The sequence below is a fragment of the Lupinus angustifolius genome, chromosome LG05, assembly GCF_001865875.1.
Source record: "Lupinus angustifolius cultivar Tanjil chromosome LG05, LupAngTanjil_v1.0, whole genome shotgun sequence".
Taxonomy (NCBI): domain Eukaryota; kingdom Viridiplantae; phylum Streptophyta; class Magnoliopsida; order Fabales; family Fabaceae; genus Lupinus; species Lupinus angustifolius.
In genome coordinates this window covers 23,903,932-23,923,795 of record NC_032013.1, presented here as the reverse complement: position 1 = coordinate 23,923,795, position 19,864 = coordinate 23,903,932, and the positions used below count along the sequence as shown (strand labels likewise).

General features: G+C 27.2%; 2 protein-coding genes and 1 non-coding gene across 3 annotated transcripts; 1 reads left to right on the top strand and 2 right to left on the bottom strand.

Annotated features, from left to right (window-relative positions):
• On the bottom strand, window positions 7,630-8,148 carry LOC109347102. The gene has a single exon (XM_019586829.1). It carries the CDS (start codon window positions 8,146-8,148, stop codon window positions 7,630-7,632), a length of 519 nt encoding a protein of 172 aa, XP_019442374.1.
• Window positions 16,880-17,511, bottom strand: LOC109347100. Its single transcript, XM_019586828.1, has 2 exons — window positions 17,243-17,511; window positions 16,880-17,131 (listed from the first exon to the last, which is right to left on the bottom strand). Exons 1-2 carry the CDS (start codon window positions 17,424-17,426, stop codon window positions 16,902-16,904), a joined length of 414 nt encoding a protein of 137 aa, XP_019442373.1. The 5' UTR covers window positions 17,427-17,511; the 3' UTR covers window positions 16,880-16,901.
• TRNAC-GCA lies at window positions 19,710-19,781 on the top strand. Its single transcript has one exon. It is a non-coding gene; the product is annotated as a tRNA-Cys (tRNA).

Sequence of the window (19,864 nt, the reverse complement as noted above, 5' to 3'; positions counted from 1 at the left end):
GTTCAGTTTGACCGAATAATTTAATTGCTTGAAGTGGATAAGCCTGATATAAAACTTCTTATGGTTTGATCATATTAGAGTTTCACAATATTGCTTGAAACCCTTACTCATGTCTCATGTGAATTCTTGCCACAAAATTTGAGTTTGAATACACAGTGAAATAAAAAAAAATCTGTTAATCACAATATATTTGTGGTCATTGTATCTAAATCAGTTTACTTTTTAGTCGCTAGTTAATTTGATTATAAAATGTTTCAAATTTTGATTTCTATTTTTCCTTAACTTAAACCGTGCTTGTAAATAACGATAATAAGATAGTCTACAAATAAATGTGAATAATTTAGAAAATGGCCTAGGTATTTCCCGTTTGATTATTATTTTAATACCTAAAACATTTCTTAATGTTTCAAAGTTTTAATTGTATTCATTATCGTTAAACTCTCTCTATTAACATTTTTTTTATAATTTGGGACTAATACTAAACCGTGTGAATTTTCCGAGAGAGAAAAATATATTTTATTTACCTAGTTACTTGAACAAATGAACAACTCACATGGCACTTTGCTTGTCACATCAATAACTAAAAGATATAATCTAATAATAAGAACTAAACACGACCATCAAATTAGAATTAACCACTTGGATTAAAAACCAGTTGAAAACTATCATATTTCCCCATCTTTTCAAGCGTTAACAACTTTACAAGATTCTCAAAATAACTAAAAATGGTTTGATTTTTGAAAGCTACATTTTTCGGGAGGAACGTTTATACATCTAAAAGAAATTAGTTTCGTACTTATAGGACGAGAGAATACCCTTAATAGTTCGGAAAAAATTCTCAATCTCTTATCTCTCAACTTCCCCGTGTTTCTCATCCTTTTCCATACTTTGGTTGTATTTTTACTTTACAAATAACCAGAAAACTTACACCAAGACATTTATAACACATCATATTTAGCGACAAATATATTTATGTTTGTTGGTATATTCTTTTATGATTAAAAATAAACTTTTAATGTTGTTAACAAAATTAAATTAGTTATCTTTACATACATACATCTTCATGCAAATCTCTCTCTTACATAACTATATACTGTAACTATCACACTCATACATGATAAGTGTATAAATATTAAACTATAGGCTTTAAAATGTATAAGAAAGGTTTAAATCTAGTCCGTAGTAGACATTATTAAAACTCAGTATATAATTCCCCAAAAGGAAATACATTATTGGGCCGAACTAATTTGATTTAAGGGGCAGCTTTTGGCTAAAAATCTTGTTGGGTAAGTTGAAGTCTAAGTCCAGTTCAATGAATAAATATATTTGGAATCTAAATCAACTTTTTCATTAAGAAAAATCAAGGCAGAATTTATTTACATTTAAAAAATTAATGGATACGCCGTTTGCACCAAAAGTATTGTTTTTTTTTTACATTCAATATATGTATAACTTTTATCTAGAATTCAATAATTATTAATACACAAAATATAAATTATGTGTTGATAGTTTGTAACTCTTTTCTGATAAATATATAGTGTGTTTTGGTCCAACTTAATAGAATGAATTCTCATTAATTTGTTCTTTACAAAACTTACTCAAAATAATTCAAAATAACATTATTTTAATCAATTTGGATGTCAACTATTAGAGAATAAAGTCCCAACGAAAACAAGATAACAGCAATAATAGTTGATCGATTAACTGTATAGTTAATCGATTAGTTTGATGAGTGTTAATGATTAACACAATTGTTAATTGAATAACTATAGAAAATCAAGTGAAGCATTGGTTGAACAATTATTGTAATTGGCACAATTACACGTTTTACACATGTTGAATTGTTTTACAACATATGTTTATTAGTTTGTTAGAGAGTTAGTTAGGTTAATTGCATTACTTGTTTTACAAGACATTGTATATAAATAACACTCTCTTGTATCAATTCAATGAGAAAAATTCACAATATTCATTTTACACTTTTGAATTATTTTCGTAATATAGTATCAAAGTTTTCATCCTAAAAATTTTGGTCACCACTGTCCATTCTCTAAAATTATTATATTCTTATTCAACTCGTTACAACTGTTGCTGCTCTTTCCTCAGATTTCTTCAAGGCTCGTCCACAGAGTCTACTAAAAAGGTGAAAAGAAAAGGTAGCAGATAATTGGCTATGTGCACAGTGAAGGAAGGTGAGAGTGATGCTAAAGATCTAATTAGCTGCAGAATTTAAGTTTGGTAGCCTTTGGATAAGAAATTTTATGAAGGCGTTGTTAAATCTTATGAGTCTTTAAAGAGGAAGTGAATACTATGTATGATCAGGGGCAACCAAGGAAGCTTCAACAATGTAAAACCATGGTCAAGATTTCTGACCAGAAAAATAATTAAGTGGTTGAGAAGATTCAATCACATCAGGATTGAGATTCTGATCCATCACATTGTTATCAAATCAAATTATCAAGATGGAGTCATTAATATTTACCTTTCAGCTTGAGGGGGCTATCGGAGAACAAAGGCAGCATGGAAACAAGACAACAACAATAACAATTAATCGATTAATTGGTTAGAAAATCAAGTGAAACATTAGTTGAACAATTATTGTAATTGACGCATTTTACACGTTTTACACATTTAACACATGTTGAATTGTTTTACAACATGTGTTTATTAGTTTGTTAGAAAGTTAGTTAGGTTAGTTGCATTGTTTGCTTTACATGGCATTGTATATAACTAACACTCTCATGTATCATTCCAATGAGAAAAATTCACGATATTCATTTTACGCTTTCACATTATTTTTGCAATATCAATATCACTATATCCACGAAGGGTTTGAAATGGTATCTTATAAGCAACCAAACATACACAAGTATATATCAACAAGACATTGGTATAGTTGTATAAGGGCTCACTAAATTACAGAAAGATCAAAAAATTGAAGATTCGATTTTTAAAATTGACACTTTTTAGGAGGGACCAATCACACATCCCGTATGGCCGACAAACATCCAGAAGTATATGTGTCATGTACTAATGTGGTATGTTCCTACAGAGACACCACTGGCCCTATATAATTCACGGATCTCACCACTTATTAAAGTGGGTTACCTTGTTTTGGTTTAATGGCAAAAAACATTAACAGACACACACGATCTCTCTTCTTCATTTTCTTCGAAGTGTACAATAACAAACAACAGGGATACATGATGCATGTCCTTTTCAGCTACTGAACCTTGCTTTTTGCTTCTTCAGTACTAACTCGGTTTTTATTTTTCTCTCGGATTTAAAAAATTTCTCATTTGGAGGTTTAAAGATAGATAAACTAATATTTTTCATGTTTATCTTAATTTAATAGTTTCTTAATTCATATAAGTAGTAGAAAAATTAATAATCACTAAGGAAAGTGATATATAAGAAAAATACAATAAATATCATGTAAATAAACGTTATGGTTATATTTCTTACTTTTTTTTAATGGGTAGGTAAATAGGGAAAGGCATGATAGTGTTTTTTTGTAATAGATCATTTACCCTACGGGCTAGTAACTAATCTATTTAGAGTGAAATTGTCCCTTTTAATAAATATTTATCTTAGGAATTGAACATTTAATACAATAATAAATAAGAAATAAAGAATATCAATGCCTAAAACTAATTTTATTTTATAAAATCATCCTACACAATAACTACATAGATCTCCTACATACTTATGAATGCAAAAGAAAAGAAAAAAGGATAGGGTTACTCTCACATCATATGTCACATAATACTGTGTTATCTCATATGTTATGAGTTGTTTAATGTGTTATTAGTTGTGATTAATCAAAAAATACTTAATAATTAAATTTTAATTTAAATATATATTTTCAATAAATAATAACTCATGACACATGAAGTGACACACATTAGTTAAGAAGGCATATAAAAAGTTAGAGAAAGTTGAAAACGGAAAGTGGTTATGGTTTTATGTGACGTTTGTGTATCTAAACAGAGGTCACCACATTAGTTGATTCAGTAAAAGATGCCAAACTTTGCATCAGTGTTGTTAAAACCGTACCGGTTATCAAATCGGTCAGGGTACTGGTATAGTGGTACAGTGGTTCAATCAGTGGCTCAGTAATTAAATCGCATGTCGGTTAAACCGGACATACCTACTTATATTTATATATATATAAATCTATAAATAAACAACTTTAATATGTAGATACTCAAATTTATAATTCATATTTATAATCTACTCAAAATTCACATAAATAAACAACTTTAAGTCTTTAACAAATTTAAAGTCTAAATTAAAAAACATATATCAATTCAAAAGTATCACTTATAACAACCACAAAATATAAATAAATGACATAACTTCACAACTCACTCTATAAAACAAATAAATTTAGAGTTTTAACATTTAACATCAAGGAGTCAAAGTTACCTTATATGAATATTATATTTTTCTACCAAATCCTATCTTCAGACAGTACTCCAAGATTACACAAATGTCGCTGAGATTACACACGAATGTTAGGAACCAAAATGTATGATCTAAGTATGATTTGGAAGCATGTGTCTTGAAGTGTTGAAGAAGAGTTGGAAATATGGTCACCTTCTAATGGGTTTTTAAGTTTTTAAAAAAAATATATATATATGTGTATAAACCAACCGGTTTAGTAAAATACCGGCCGGTTCACTGGTTTTGACCGATTTTGGCTGGTTTTTTACCGGTTTTAATACTTGGCCGGTTCAACACCTGTACCGTACCGGTTAGGGTATGGTACGGTTTTTATAACTATGCTTTGCATATTGTCAACTTCGTCGAGTGAATAAATAAATGTTAACCACATAAAAAATATGGACCATAACCGACCATTGCACGCAGTTGTAAAAAAAGGAAAGGGGTGAGTGGGTATTTTTTTTTACGTAGATAGAATATTTATATGCTCCCCTAAAAATAAGTATAGGCATTGAAACAAAAACATAAAACATACATTTAATAAATTAATAGAGAAAAGGTGTAAAAAAGTATAAGAGCGTGAATGTAAATTATGGTGAAAGTTGGGCCTAATACTTTGTTAGGTCGTATTAGGGGAGGAGAAAAAACATAGGGTAATTTTCCTTCTACCTACTGATATAACTAATGACTTAATATCCTGACCAAGTCATTTATCGGTCCGACTTTAATAAAATTACAAATGATGTTATAAAAATAATTATATTTATCTTAGATATTAATTAAACCATTACTCCACTCACGTCCAAATTGTGTTTGTGTAGCCCCACGCTCCCACTAAATAAACATTAGTCATGGCACATCATTGAGATTATTTAAGACTAAGATTATAATTTTGATGAAGCTTGCTTGGTTTCACTCTTTTCTTTGCATATCAACGTGGAAAGTTTTGTATATTGACCCTACGCTACTCTTATCTTTCCATCATGTTTTCGTCGCAAAACAAATAGGGAAAATGCTCAAACCCACCCCTTTTCTTTCCATTGTTTTATACAACAATACTAAGTATGAAGGGGAAATGAAAATTTTGAATGGTAAATATTGGGTAGAAAAAAAATGTATATACGGATAGTGTAAAAGTTTTTTCATATTTTCTTTCATTGTATTATTTGTCATCATATTTAATCATTATAGATTCTTATATATTACTAATATATAAATGATATATTAAATGTGTGTAAATCTGTATATCAATAGAGAGTGGAATACTATTTTTACATTTATTTTAAGGATAAAAATATTATTGCAAGTATAAATTAAATAATATAATTGTCATTTTAATATTGATTTTTTATTTTACATAACATTTTTCTCTACATTAAGGTGTTGATAAGGTGTATATTGTATCAATAGACAAACTATCAATAAGGTGTTGATCTAGTAATATAAGACCACACTAGATCTCCAAAGTCGAGGATTTGATTCCTGAGAGTGAAAATTGTTAAGAAGAGCAGTCACGAACCCCAAAAGAGATTAATTTCTTACCAAGAAAGATAAAATAATACTATTGATAATACTAAAAAAAATATATACAAAGTTAAAAGGTGAGGTCTCTTCTGATAGTGGAGAATAATATAACGTGGAGAGTTTACACGGACGGGCCACCCTAGCTTAGGTCAGGTGGACCCTGCACTGACTAAGAGTAGCTTGGACTGGACAGTGACACATTATTATTACTATTATGCATCAACATAGCCTACTTCAACTAGGTACGGCCTTTTTAAATGCTTATCTCACCTTATATATGAAAACTCAATTTTAGACTCATTAAATCAAATATATTTTATAAACAAAATCTTCTTCATATTATGCTTTTGTAGATACATAATTCAAAATATGAAGTGATATATACATATTTTGATATATATATATATATGATAAAAAGATTAGAAAATCAATAGATATGATATAATATATTCAATATAATAATAACTACCCATTTTCTCGGTTCAACCACACATAAACAAATAAATATATGTGGAAAGCAAAAGTTATGAATGGTCACTAAGACTATTGGAAAATGATATCTTAGGATGTTTGTGATGTCCCTGATTTGGTGTCCATTAGCAACAAAGACAGTTTGGTCAAAATCTATGTAAGCAAAAAAACCACAAGAACATGATCAAAAGTCTTCATTCACTGGATGTTTTTTGTGAAAAAAATTATTAGTAAAAGGATTGATATGTGCTTACAAACATGGATTTTAGTAACATTTGAGTAGAAGGAAAAGTAAAACAGGTTTCTTATTAATGGAGAAATAATTTTTTTTTAAATCGACTTTTTCTTTATAAATAAAAATTACCTTTTTTGTACATATACTTAAAATAAATTTTAATCAGGCAATCCATGAAATTGAAGTAGAAATCTTAAAATAGTAAGACTTCAATGAATGAGGCTGCAGATTCTCTTAAAAATTCTTTATTAAAGGAAAGAATGGAGAATAAGAATCCTTACACCATTAAGTTTTCAGTAAACTGAATCAGCATAAAATCTTACATATCATCAAATCTAGCTTAACATAAAGTGAAACTTTTAACACAAAAAGGGTCATTTGCACACAATTTTACACAACCTGACCTGGGCCACAAATATATTTCATTGGAAAACGCATCAGAAACCTGAACAAAGTTGAAAATGAAAGGGTAATTCTCATTTTTACACGCTGAATTTGAAAATTAAAACAAAAAACACTATATGCACATAATATATAGCACATTATCCTTCAATGCCTACACAAAAAAATTATCATAAAATAACAAAATTGCATTGCCAACACCAATAATCAAAACAACAATGCATTCAAATTTCAAATCTCATTCGATTTGGATCCTCTTCAACAGCTATTGATGCATAAGATTCGATTAGTTAATACATAAGAAAATCCAACTCTCATCATGGTTTTAAATCACAATCATGGTCGCATTAGTAACTTAGTCTTAAACTCGGGTTTGTAATTATGTTCGATCCACCACAATTATAAATAATTGAGATCGTGGACACTCTTAAAATCACGATAATACGACCACAACCCAAACCCTTGCCTCACACCACAGTTCTTCGAGCATTGGCCGACCTGATAGTAGGATTAAGATTTGATTGTAGTTGTTGTCTCTCCGACACGGTTTTTCAAGCATCCGTCTCAGGGGATGTTTGGGAAGAGGTTTCTCTACGAGATGAGCTTCTCCAGAATCCAGTACTGTAAAACCGATCCCACATCTCTTTTTCAAGAGCCATAGCATCTTTATCATTATGCTCAATAGAATGAAGGGTTTTGATATCATATGCATCATTTTCACACAAGGGATGAACCCTAAGGCTATTAACATCGCAGCAGCCGCAAGAACAGTGGTGGCGCTTGATCGGAGGAGGCAACCGCCCCTCCTTCACCGTCCGCTGCCGTGACCGTTTCTTCATCACCCGCCGGCAAAGTCCCGCCGGAAGTTTATAAACTGCGAGGATGAGGAAATTCGCGAGGCCGCAAGGGAAGCAGCAGCACACGGCGACGCACTCCGCCGCCGTGCCACCAACTACCTCGCCGACGTGGTGCTTCGACGTGCTTTTTAGAATTGATTCCGGGCGGTGGCTCGACGGTGCCGCCGGCCGGAGAACGATCTTGTTGGACATGGTACCCTTTTGGTGGGTCATGATTGAACGAATATGGAATTGAGAAAGATTGAAACTTTCTGAATAAATCGATGGTTTCTGGAGTGGGTTTTCAGTTATAAGCGTTTTCCTCAATCATAAACGATAAAACCAGATGTTTGAAAATTCTTGGCTTTATCTGAACCCAAAATAATAGAGAAAATGGAAGGAAAGAAAAAAGACTTAAACCCGGTTTCTATGTTTTCTATTAAATCAAAGTCTTGTTGGGTTCTTCAATAGAAGAAAGAAACAAGAAAAAAGGGGATTTGAAAATTGGAAGTTATGTAGTGAAAGTTGAATGGGAAATTTGGAAGTGTAATATAGAATTTAGAAGCAGTGGTGGAAACCAGTTTTAGGGTGGCAGTGAAGATGGGGTGGATGGTTTAGTTAAGGGTTGTAGAGTCCTACAAATGTGGGATACCAGGGTTGAAGATGGAAGGAACAATAGGCAGTGTGATAATGTGAAACCAAAATTTGAGTTATAAGAGAGTTTTATTTTTGGGTGCAGATAGCAATATAAATATCTTAGACTCATTGTTTCTACCATTTTCTTTTCTTTTTGTTTCCCACATATATTCTTGTATCGGAGGTAACTTATCCGATCCAAGAACATTCACGGGTATGTTGGCTAAATTTTTAGTGGGTATTTTTTCATCCACAATATTCGAACCCAAAATTTTGCTTAAGGAGAATCAATTCTACCGGTCTATTTAACCAGCTGTTAAAAAATAACTTAAAAAATAAGAATATATTATATTTCAATTTGGGAGGATAGTTTTTCAATTTAATTTTAGCAATGTCACTTGATCATTATCAAATTAACTACAATTTTTTTCTGTCGGCCAAAAACTATCAAAGTACCTTCTACTTATAATAGGTCATGAACTAGATCAAAGATATTCTCAACTAATCCATAAGAAGTGATCCCATTTTATTGGTAGGATAGTTTTTCAATTGAAAAAAATGATATATAACATCAGTAAATTCTCCTACACCATAATAATGAAAGTACCACATGTTACAAAGTTATCATTTGTTAATTATTAATTTTGGTTCATAAATAATATTGTTGGGACCCGATTTTTTGTTGGAAGATGAGATCTAAATAATTGGGAGGGGTAGATGATTACTCTTATGATGTGAGATGGTTACTCTTTTCAGTTTGATCTTGGTAGGTCATTGGTATCGGTCTTCCGTGAAGAAATGGGAAACTATTTCCATTTGCCATTTGGAAACGTATGGAATATGAGCTCATAAGGGGAGATATCAGAAGATAATGATGCTTATCATGAAATTTTTGTTTTTGAAAAAAAGTGATCCCTAAAACTTATATTGAAGCATTTTTATTGCATTGCCAAAGGTATCCCTTGTTTTTTAGGTAAGAAACTAATTACTTTTGAAGTCCGTGATTGTCTCTTCTAACAAGTGTCGCTCTCAATAATCAAATGATTGACCTTGGGATTCAGTGAACTTTCGCACCATTAGATTAACGCCTTGTTGGTAACTTGAAATTGAAAATGAAAAGTTGTAACTTGCTTCTTAAAACTCTAAAATAACCATTTAATTAGGCACTAAAAATGTTCATAAAACTTGTTTTAAAAAAAGATAAAGTTAACTAACATTTAGAGTTTTGAACTCTAATTTGAATATTTCATGTTTCATATGGAAAAAAAATGTTAATTTCGAAATATGGTGCCTCATAATTTCGAAATATTTAGAATTTATTTAATTAAATGGAATGTCTCTGAATAAAAAAAGTACCATACATACACTAAAAATTGAACTTAATATCATAATTGATGAATAAATATTTATGAACTATAGTAGGTTTAAATGAGTTCGTAATAGTTTATTCTTTTTTTTGTATACATGAATGGATTTCTTAGAAGACAACTAACGATTAATCTCTTTCAATATACAACCATTATTGATGTAGATTTTGCTTATACCACATAATTTTTTTCTATACATACAGTATGATATTATAAGTGACAAACTCAATTGTTATCAACTATTTACTTGTTGTACATAGTTTTTTTTGTACGAATATCTATTCACTATTTGAGTAATAAACTAATCTATTTTGATGTGTATGATTATTCCTTCCAATAAATATTGTTTTCAAAAATCGAATCATTAACATTTTGGTACATGAAGATCTAATGAAATCTTACATCATTAGACCAACACTTTGTTATTTATTGGACATAATTAGTTTTGCATGATGATGGATGGTGATAATATATAATGAAAATTTTGGGTTAATTAATGATGATATATGATAACAAAAAAATGATGATATATGAGTAAGTTTACATTGATTGAGTAGTAAAAATAGAAATATTATTCTAAAAGTTCAGAATTTATAATTTTTTATTAAAAATAAATAAAATGAGTATCGGTCAAAGATTCTAAGTTAGCAGAAATCCAAAAAAAAAAAGTATGCCTTGTAATAATGTAATTAATAATTAAAGTCTAACGAACATAATAATAATCCCAAATAAAAACGACATTTTTTTTCTTTCCACGTAATCCACGCGTCCTGCTGGGGCCGGAACTAATAGAAAACACTTAAATAGTTTTTTAAATTTTGTTCTAAGATAATGTTTACAATTAATAATCATAAGCTAAGATTGGAGTGTTATTAATTGGGAAAAAATATAAAATTAGAGTGAATGAGTTTGATACATTTTCATTGTATCATTTAATCATCATTGATTTTTCAAAAAATATAATACAAGTAAATGATATATGTATATCAATTGTATATAAATATTTGTACTAACAATAACGTGTATATATATTATACTTTAACAACTTTATGATTATTGTATAATATATTTCGAGCTTATGATGAGATGAGTAAAAATATATATCAAAATCATATAGCATATATATTTCACCCTTAAAATGTGTTGAATCTTAACATGCTAGTAAAATTGGTATAATGTCATGAATATCTAATGACATTTCATTTATTAATTTACATGCATATGTAGATATTACTATAGAATTGACCAACCAAGAAATCATGATGGTTAATATTATCATTCTTTGTTTACTTCTATAAACATTGCATAATTATGTTAAATAGAAAATTGCAAAACTGTTAAATTGGTTCTCCATGCAATTTTCTGTTTTTAATTTAGTCTTGGATTTTATTTTTTTCATTCCAATCTCATATATGCATCAATATTTTTCTCCACAACTCCTTAATTTTTTGTTTAAGTTCAAAATTTTGTATTGTTGAATTCATAATCAAAAGATCTACGACATTTTTCTATTATTTTTTTTAAACCATACTACTAAAAATGAAATTAAGCTTAAAAATAATGAACAAACAACTTATTTGACTCACCGGAAAACGCAAATAATTTGAAACACCGACATGAAAGCATTAAATAATTTAAGTTAATATTTGGAGAAAAAATTTATGTGAACAACTTGAAAATAAAAATTAACTTAGATAATCAACCTAATATGTAGTCTTGTCATTTAGATACCAACTCTTCATATATCTTATTTATTAAATCAACAACTTATCTATTGTATTTGATTCAACAAAATTTATTAGAATATTTATCTCTTTTAAAAACAAATTCAGATTCTTTTGTTGTTTAGATATTACATTTTTAGCTCTAAACATATATGTTTACATTTTTTGTTATTCTTTGAAAAAACTATTATTGCTTTGTTGATTATAGGATAAATAAACTTGAGCAACCGTATGATTGCAATATTATTAATTGAGTCATAAGGTGATTTGATGAAAATGATAAATAGCTTAAGAAATGAGCTGTAAAAAGTTGTGGTTTGAGTCTCACCAACAAATTAAAAAAAAAAAAGTTATAAGTTAGTTCGATGATTATAGTGAAAGATATGAGTGAAGAAAATTAAGAATTCGATTATCACCTACAATAAAAATACTAACATCTTTGACGATAAAAAAAATCATTACATATTCAACATTATAACATTATAGATAAAGTAACAAGATTAGATTGGGCATTTCAATTTCATAGATCGTGCTAACCAAAATTGTTAGGCAACACCCATTACATTTCTGAAAGATTCTACAATTGTTAGACAAATATGGTTAAGAAATATGTAAATTAAATTATGCGTATCACGTCCTATATATGAGGTGGGTCATGTTAAACTTGTGTCAAACATTTCTAATCAATAACATATTAGCTTATCATACCTTATTTTATTTATCTCTTTCATTTTGTCACCAAATCCTAAAATCATATATAGTAAAATTGAATATTACTAATGGTCAGAGAAGAAAATATACATAGTGACATGATATGAGTTTGATATATTATCAATTGTATTATATACTCTTAACTTTACCAGTGTATAAATATTACATTCATCGGTAAAGCTAACTGATCTTCGTACAGATGCCATTTTTTACATTAATTCTACTAATGTAGTGTAGTTAAAGGTTTGAAAAATCACAAACAGCTGAATTTATCTTCCTATTTTACTTAATGCCTTCCTACATATATCATGTCGTTTAAATAGAGAATAATTAAAATCTTACTCATTTTTTTAAAGCTATACAAAATAAGACAAGTGATTAAATTTGTTATAAAATATTAAAAAATATAAAATCAAAAGAAATAAAAAACAATATAAGCAAATGTTAACATATTAAAATTAAAAAATAATATAAAATAAATAAAAACAAATGTAAAAAACTAAAATAAAATTAAAATTTAAAAAGCCAACAAGATTAATAAATACAATAGTAAAGCGGTTCAAACGGTTCTTCACAAATTAAACTTATATCTGTAAAAATTTATATACACATATATCATTCTTGTAAAAATTAAAACAGTTTCATACAATTTTTATAATTTTAAATGAAAAGTAGTTGATATCACCGATACAATTTAAATGAAAATCGACCTAAATGTCTGATACATTTAAATGAAATCGGTCAATATGATCGATACAGTTAAAATGAAAATCTTTTAGAATGACTAGTTTTGTGTGATATGATTGCATAAATAATATAAATGTTGATTTCTCTATTGAACTGGATTGCACAATTTTCATAACTATGAAAAATAGTTGTAGTGACAATAAACATTACAATAATACTATTAATGATTGCATTAAATAAGGGGAATATGATTATAATAATATAATATTTATAATAAAAAATAATATTATTATAATAGTTTTATAAAAAAGATAAAGTATAAAATAAAAATTACAATAATATTAAATATAACAATATAATCGATGATAAAAATAAATATCAAATAATTCTAAACTAATATTAACATATTAAAAGGCAAAAATAAAATACAAAAGAAGATGGACTTGATAATTTTGTGAACATTAAGTTTTGAAAATAACAAACTTATGTTTATAAGAATAACAGTCAGCAAGAACAATGGATGAGATTCTCTTACTACACATCCTAATCATTTATTATATACTAGTGTGGGACACACACTTCGTGCCCGTCGAGTATCTATCGGTGATATTCTTATTTTAAAGTATTACGTAACTAATTTTTATATATTTCATTTTGTAGAATTAAAATGTACTTTTGTATTGTATTTACTTTAAATTATATTTTTTTGTCTATGCAACTTATAATTAATGTGTGTGAGGTGGTTATGTAGGATTGTATGGTTTTTTTAAATTAAAAAATTGAAGGGTAAAATATGAATATATAAATTATACCATAGTGGTGGTTACACCATGTTTTGGCTTTATTATATATATATATATACTAGTAGTACAGACACTTCGTGTCTGCTAACACAAATTCATACTTTTATGATGTCACAAAATTTATATATTTTATTTTGGATAATTAGAATATTTATTTTGTATTGAATATATTTTATATTATATTTTTTACTGGAGATATTTTATATTATAACATTTTTTATTATAATGCTAGAGAGATGGTTAATAGGTTGATGGTACTTAATTACATACTTACGTATAATTATATGTTTTTTTGTACAAATTAAAAAGTTTAAGGGTAAAGTAGGAAAGTGATATTACACCATAGTAGTTATTTCATGTTTTTCCTTTATATATTGTATGGATATAAATATAGATTTAATAAGAATATGAGCATTAGATTATATGGTTTTTTTGTAAAAATAAAAAATTGGCAAGGGCAAAATAGGAAATTATAAATTACTCAATGGTGGGTGGTTACATCATGTTTTGGCTTTATAATAAGTATAGATGAAAATTTAATTATTCAAATTTAATAATTATTTCAAATTATATGAATTTTTATATTTCATAAAATAAATGACTAAAATATAGAGTAAATTTTTTAACTTACCTTTAGAGTAACTGAAACAATGTGAATGGAACAGTGGTCCACGTGTGTGTACCAACTTGCTAACTGAACAATATTTACTATCCAACAAATTGTGTCTCTACATACATCATAAATTTACGATTGGTTGAAAAAATATTTTTAAATTAAAAATTAAAAATTAATTATTTTTCTGGTCAATTATAATTAATGATACATATAGTAATACAATTTAAGGGATAGTAAATATCTACTTTTTGCTAACTACTACAGTAGTACAGTCGAATATATTTGGTTGACTAGACATCACTAATAGAGTGTAGGCTCTGTCACTTCCATCATTTTCCACCTGCATCGCACCTTAGTTTCCTACTTATTATTATATAAAGTCTTTTTATAACCTAAATTTGTTATTTAATCAAGTTAATTTAATAAAAAAACTTATAAATTGAGAAATAATTTAAAAAAATAACATGTTCAAGTCTTAGTGTTGATTTATAATCTCAAAATTTATGGTCATAATTTATGCTAAATACACTTTTAAAGGCCCCAATACATTTAGGTTGATGTGTGGGAGGATTTTTGACCCCTCCTATAAAAATCAATTGGAGCATGGATAGCAATGGACATTGACCGATACGGGTAATAGTTATCCGTTACTCATTTCGAAATAGGAGAGTATTACTCATAATCGCTCATATATGTGGGTTTTTCACGAGTATTTTTAAGCATTTGTGGACACAACATGTATTCGCTAGTTTCCTATACTATTAATGAATTTCTAACATGATAGTTTTATTATATTTCAAATGAGATGATACTTATTTATTTTTGCATATTTTGATTGAAATTTGGTAAAAATATTAAATCTATTGAAGTTTTCTATTTGTGTGATTTGTTATCGTCATTTCCTTAACAAAAAATATATATTTTTCTTGCAAGACATGTATGTTTCTACACATATAATAATATTTGTAAGATGTTTCACCACCAAATTCATTAAAATATGCAAACAAGATAAAATGTGTAAACAAAATAAAAGAAAAAAGTATATAGTGTAATGATAGTTAGAGTAGTGTATTTTTTATTTAATTAAATGTAATATAATAGTCATATAAATAACGGGTACCTACAGATATGAGTACCGTAATACTCATATCTGCCCGTACGTACGAATATTTTTAAAAACTCATTTATAAAACATATGAGTACTGATTTGTGACTCATACCCATATAGGTTTTACCAACAAGTATGAGTTTTTTTCCACCCCTAAACTCGATTGAGTGGTCCCTGTTTGATATATATTAAGATAATTAAATGGTATGATTTAACATTTTAACTTTCAAGAGTTTTATATTTATTTCTTACTAATGTAATATTTTTAGAGTTTAAAATCTATATATAGTTAGTGTAATGTTTTTTATACTATTAATATATTATCTATAATTGATTTGTATTACCTTTATTTGAGAGTTAATAATAATTAATATATGAATAATTAATGATCAACTGAAAACATAAAAAACACTTACGTTGTCAATATATATATTAAATTCATATTTTTATATAGTTTGTGTATTATTTAGTAATCATTTGATTTAATTGCGAATAATAATTAATACATAATAATATGAATAATGTATTGATAATATAAAATATTCTTCCAACATTAATTACTATATGATTATTTTTCTCTTATTAAAAATGGAATAAGCCGGGAAAATATTAATTGATTTCGTTGATTTTCAAAATTTTGAATGATAATATAAAAAAGAAATAATATATTTATTTTTAAATGGTTTTGTGATTTTCAGGCTATAGCTAACAAATTGTTTATCTAGATGATACTCTTGTTCGAATATGGGTAATATTATCATTTGTATTTTGTACATGTTGAACTATATTATACCATATAAATAATAGTGAATATGAATATGTGAGATTGTATTGTTGGATTAGTTCTAACTTTAATAATTAACTTCTAAGAATAATATTATCATCAATTCAATATCCAATTCATTTATTCAATTCAAATAATGAATTTCACATCCATTTATTGTTCTTTCATTTTTAATAGGACCATATTCGAAGATAGTAAAAGATTAGATGAATAAAAATGTAATCTACGCAGAGTTTTATCATTCCCACCCAAGACCAGCAAATAAAAATGAATTTCAACAAATTAAGTTCAAATAAACTAATTTATTTTCAATAAAGAAAACTTTCTGAACATAATTACAACTTTACATTCCATACATAACAAAGAATTGAGATTCTCTGATAAAGAGTACCTTACATGCATGTAAAAATCATTTGAAAAGACAAACTTATTGATACTAACAAAATAAAATTATTAACAAACTTATTGATACTAAGAAAATAAAATTATTAACAAACTTATTGATACATTTCGTAGTCTTATGAATTGAATCAATAGTTTATGTATAAAAATTAAGGACGAAGTCTCCCCCTGATAGTCCTATATTTCATAATTTCCCTATACAAGACTGCCCTATTAGGAGGCATGGTGTCCTCTAATTTAGGACCACTTTTACATTTCTGAATGTTCTTCATAACCTTTTGTGCTCTTGTCACGTTTCTATTATAGCCCTTATTCTCTAGTGAAAATTCCAACACTTTTTTGTCAAACCGCACCTTCTTGTTTGCATGATGTTTCTTACCTTGCAATCATAAAACAAAGTGATATTTTATATTTTATATCTTATATTTTATGAACTATACAAGGAATTTAATTAGAATAATACAAAGAGGGTACTAAAGTTGATAGATAGATAGATTAGAAATTGTACCATCCAATTTTTTTTTGCCATGTTTGTATGCTACACCACCCATTTCAAACTCAAATTGCTTCATGAAGTTAGAGAAAATGTGCTTATGAACTTGATCTACCAATAAAACAATGCTTCCGGATACAGCAAAAACAACCATCACTCCAAAACTAATTGAGTTATACATTTTTCTTCTTCACACATTTGATTTGTATCACATAGATATGAATACATAAAATGTGTAATCTAAGAAAAAACATGGAAATATATGTAGCTAGAAAAATATATAGGGATAATCATTTTGTTAGGAAATTAAAAAAACGATGATAGAATGAAACTTACTAGTTTTTGGTGCTTATATATGGAATCTTGAAAGGTAGGAATGACTAATGAGGGATGGATAAGAATACCATGAGAGTCCACATGTCATTAATGTTCTGTTATGAAAGGCTTAAAGTAGTCAACATATATAAAAAATGTTCGATTATTATTTTGTTAATTTTAGGGTCATAATGTGACAGAAAAATTTATCTTTATAAGTATTTATACATAGTCAATATATCATTCATCATTCATTTATATTACTTTTTTCAAAGAATCAACAATAACTAAAGACAACGGTAGATAATATAGTGACCGATATATACATTTTTCTCTCTTATCTTTTAACACTTTATGCCTTGAATCTATGGGTACCTCCCATGGTATAATATATTCATCTTCCCTGTATTATAGAACAACTATATGCTATTATTTTTTAGTATTTTTTCATATTATTAAGTGTATTTTTTATCCTTGTAGGTGAGGAAATAATATTTTTCGGGATTTATGGTTGTACTTCCCAAACAATTGTTACTTTAAAAATAAAACTCTTAATTTTTTTGTTATTCTTGGGATCTAGTGATGTCTTACACCACTAAAGTAACATTTACCTTCTTGATTTTTTAGTATATTACATAACAGCTATATTTTATTATTTTTTAACATGTGAATGGAAAGCTTAATTTATAATTATTAGATTTATTGATATACATATATATATTTATTTATTTATTGAATGATTATTGAATAAGATTACAAAATTTGTTTTATCTTATAAATAATTTGTTTTACTTGTATTATAGTCAAGCAAATCTATATTTTTTAAAAGTGAGTTTCTATCAAAATATTATTTAAAAGAATTATTTTCAATTATAAATATTATTTTATTATTATATTAAAGTATTCATAATTTTTTGAGTGAAATAATATTTTATGAGTATTTATCCTTTGATAAATAATTTAACAATTGAAATTTCTCATAGCCATTTTCTTTCATAACATTATTTTTATTTTGATCTAATATTTGAAAAGTTATATTTATATGAACGTGTGTCCTACAATATTTTGATAACAACATACTTTTTTAGCATTTTATCTGTATCCTCCCATCTATATTTTCAACCACCGGTTGTATTATTATGAGTTTGAATGGAAATTAACTTGTTTTATATTTGGAAGGATAAAGTACAATTATGATTGTTATAAGTTTGTTTTTAGAGAAGTTAAATATTTAGTTTGATCACTCTTTTAAAACTTTGAATATTACAAGATGAAATTGATTTTTATAAAAGCACAATTTTGTTTTAAATACTCATGATCATTAAGTAAAGTTAAATCAATGAGATAGAGTGGTTAAGGTGATTGAGAAGATCAATACGATGTTGTTTCGCTAAAACTCTTTGATGACCTATAATATAAATTCGGTAAATATTTTAAATTAAAAAATTTGTATGAACTTTTGTTCATATATAAGATTCAATGATCAATTTCATTATAATACTTTCATTAATATGTATAGTAGTCTTATATATTTGATATGTTGAAAATAAATACATGGTCATCATAATGTGATATACTCACTTATAATCAAATATATGTAAGTATTTGTGATAAATTAATAAATATTTTATATAAATATATATTATATGTATAATAAATGAATTTCATCCAAATATTCTTCATAGAAAACCTATTTTATTTAGATCGGGAAAATTGTTGGATTTTCAAAATCATGTGTTATTACTAGAATACACACAGTCCTATTTCCAACAAAGAGTAGTTAACAATTGAATTGAATTTTTTTCATTATTTTCATATTAGTATAAAATGAAAATGAAGCTTAACTCCAAGTAGCTAAGAATAACAACGTTGATTTTCTCCACTAAGATTAATTAGTTATATTTCTCACAAATAAATTAATTTAATAATGATAATAACTCTTGGAAATGTACTGAAGTTAAATTTTAGTAGAACTGTGTTCTGAGCCCATCTTCTTAGTAGAGATTTAACTTTCCAAGTTCAATAAACCAAAATTTGAGATCTCAAAAGGGATAATAAGGAGGAAACTTTTTTTCCACACAACTTAAAGTCATAACTAAATTTTGTACTATTTAAGTAATAATAATTAAATCAAAACCAACATCACCAAGGGTCCATAGCTCAGTGGTAGAGCATTTGACTGCAGATCAAGAGGTCACCGGTTCGAACCCGGTTGGGCCCTTTTTAAAATTTTGAATTTTTTTTATTATATATGTGTAGATCTTAATCAAAATTGTATATATTTATAGAGATTCAAAACATATT